The sequence below is a fragment of the Portunus trituberculatus genome, chromosome 49, assembly GCF_017591435.1.
Source record: "Portunus trituberculatus isolate SZX2019 chromosome 49, ASM1759143v1, whole genome shotgun sequence".
NCBI classification, from domain to species: domain Eukaryota; kingdom Metazoa; phylum Arthropoda; class Malacostraca; order Decapoda; family Portunidae; genus Portunus; species Portunus trituberculatus.
Window position 1 is genome coordinate 13,207,860 of NC_059303.1, and position 2,500 is coordinate 13,210,359.

Below are 2,500 nucleotides of genomic sequence, written 5' to 3' on the forward strand. Positions count from 1 at the left end.
CACCCGATCGCCTGCCCGTTGGCTGGTCCGCCCACCCGCCCCTCCTCCCGCCCCGGAGTCTGCGTACTGACTACGTCACCGCTACGTCACCGTCTGTGCGTGTGTGTGTGTGTGTGTGTGTGTGTGTGTGTGTGTGTGAGTGAGCGTGTGTGTGTGTGTGTGTGTGTGTGTGTGTGTGTGTGTGTGTGTGTGTGTGTGTGTGTGTTGGCCGCCGAGTGAGCCAGACGCGGGCTCAGTATGAGACAGCCCCTCAGTTGGGACGCACGGCCATGACGTTCCCTGTGTCCTGGTAGTTCGGCCCGTCTGGGTAATGTGTCACGTCCCTGCCGTCAGGAGTACCTCACGTCGCCCCGTTGTTCCCAGGGTCAGCCCTTCGCCCGGCGCTGTGCCCGCCCTCACGCCCTAATAGTGACCTCAGTGTGCAGTTTGCGGTGCTAAGTCCAGCGTGTCTAGTGAGTGTGCAGCCAACAGTGCAGTGAATGTTGTCCGAGAGTCGCGGCGCCATGTCATCCTACAGGAGCCAGCGTCAGCACTGCTACCTGTGCGACCTGCCTCGCATGCCCTGGGCCATGCTGCACGACTTCTCAGAGGCCGTGTGTCGCGGCTGTGTCAACTACGAGGGCGCGGACAGGATCGACCTGGTCATCGAGACTGCCCGCCAGATGAAGCGGGCCCACGGTATCAATGAGAGCCGTCAGGGACCCGCCAAAAGTCACCCCCGCGTGCCCATGGAGGCCCAGAACGGCGCCCACCACATCAAGCTGGAAGGCGGCATCAAGATGGAGCCCGGCTCACACTCACAGTCCAGCTCCCACTCCCACGGCCACCCTCACGGCCACCCGACTTCCCTGCCGCCGCCAGGCGCCCCCGTGCCCTTTGTGTCAGGGGACGTCCGCCAGCGAGCGCCACACATGCTGGCCTTCCCCGCTGGACTGCCCCACCGCGAGGACCCTCACGCACCCTCCTTAGTGAGGCCGCCCGCCCATCTCACCAGCCATCCTGCATCACACCCGCCCCTGCCGCCTCCACACTCCCGCCCGCCAGGAGCTCCGGGGTCCTCGTCATCACAGGCTCAGAAGAGGTCCTTCGAGAGGGATGATGCCCAGAGCCCCAGTGAAGGCAATGTGTCCAAGCGAGCCATGCTGGAGGAGGGCCACCGGCCGCCCCTCACGCGAGGGGAGTCCCTGCCAGCCGCCCCTGTGGGCCCCAACACCAAACACCACCCCGTCCGAGTCTGGTCCTTCGACGGGTCGTCAAAGCCTCCGCCTGGTAGGTAGTGGCACCTGCTGCAGGTGTTGTCAGTACTGTTGTAGGTGTTGTGACTATGGTAGACGCCTTGCCCTGGGCTTCGCGTTGCCGGTCCGGTGTTCAGAGAGGGACAGTGACCCACGCCCGGAGTGACAACACTCCCCATGCCCCTTGCCGTCCCTGGCCATCAATCTCTTACTCGCCCCACATAATTTCCTCTCTCTGTTGTGCTTCAGGTTAGTGCCCGATGACCCTTGATCCCCAGCGGGCAGCACACAGACCTCATGTCACTTCCACAGTCTGGCCAGTCACTAGGAACTCCCTTTGTAGCGGGCTCGTCCCCGGCCCAGTTAGGCCTTCGGGCCCCATCCCCATGTAACTCTCTTCCCCCTGTGCCGGGTAGGTTATGAGATAGCGGCCCACATCCGCCTCTCCCTGCTAGGCTTGGGTACGGGGGCACACCGACCCGGCGGCGGCGCGGCAGTCGGCACCAAGCTGAAGGCCTCCTCGGGGTGTGGGGAGGGTGCGAGCCTCCAGCGGGCCGCCGTCCGGGCCAGCAGCAGCAGCAGCCCGTGCGCCTTGCGGTCCGCCCCTGCCCGCCAGCAGCACCCTGACGCAGAGGGCCAGTCCAGTGGTACGTCACACCAGTACTGGCCTCCACCGGCCTCTCTTTAATAACTCCTTCACAACACTGTCCATTGTCACCCCGACTAACTCGATGGCCGCCGCCTCCGACGGGAGCAGGACTAGCCTGGGAGGCGCGGGACACTAACCTAGCGGGCAGGGCCGCCTCTGAGACGCCCTCCGCCCTACCTGCGCTGCCGGAGCTGGCGGCGGAGTTGTTTGCCTGGAGGGAGAACGACTTTTTGTTGTTGTTGTCGAGTAAAGGCGAGAGGTGGCGCGGCGCGGCACGGCGTAAAAATGTGCGGTGAAGGCCGAGCGAAGGTGTGGGGTAGAGGCGCCGGGGTAAAGGAGTAGCCTGTTTGGAATGTTTTTCTTCCGCTTGACGTTGTAAATCGGGGCGGCAGGTGGCAGACAGACCACTCCACCATGTTTATTTATAGCGGAAGTGACGTCACTCTACGACTCCATTGAGCATATCGGGGATGTTTTTGGGCCGCGGGATGTGATGTCGGGACCAGCGAGGCTTAAAGAGGAAGACTGATGGTGTGTGTGTGTGTGTGTGTATGTGTGTATGTGTGTGTTGGGTGAGGAAAACGCGCTCATGTATAGATCACGTGACTTGCTTTGT

At 63.0% G+C, this 2,500-nt stretch overlaps 2 protein-coding genes and 1 long non-coding RNA gene across 10 annotated transcripts in view; all 3 read left to right on the forward strand.

Annotated features, from left to right (window-relative positions):
- The window catches only part of LOC123499362, a 265,739-nt gene that overhangs the window by 140,542 nt on the left and 122,697 nt on the right, over window positions 1–2,500 (forward strand). The gene's annotated exons all lie outside the window — the stretch shown is intronic.
- Window positions 1–2,500, forward strand: part of LOC123499363 — a 23,855-nt gene that overhangs the window by 7,892 nt on the left and 13,463 nt on the right. The window lies entirely within an intron of this gene.
- LOC123499358 (interferon regulatory factor 2-binding protein-like B) overlaps window positions 187–2,500 on the forward strand; it is a 15,777-nt gene continuing 13,463 nt past the window's right edge. Inside the window, exons 1-2 of one of the 4 annotated variants that reach the window (XM_045247263.1) lie at window positions 187–1,269; window positions 1,652–1,882. In XM_045247263.1, coding sequence (XP_045103198.1) covers window positions 480–1,269; window positions 1,652–1,882 — 1,021 coding nt within the window. In that variant the 5' untranslated portion in view covers window positions 187–479. The remainder of the gene's footprint in view (window positions 1,270–1,651; window positions 1,883–2,500) is intronic. The other 3 variants (XM_045247260.1, XM_045247261.1, XM_045247262.1) reach the window with 3 other exon arrangements.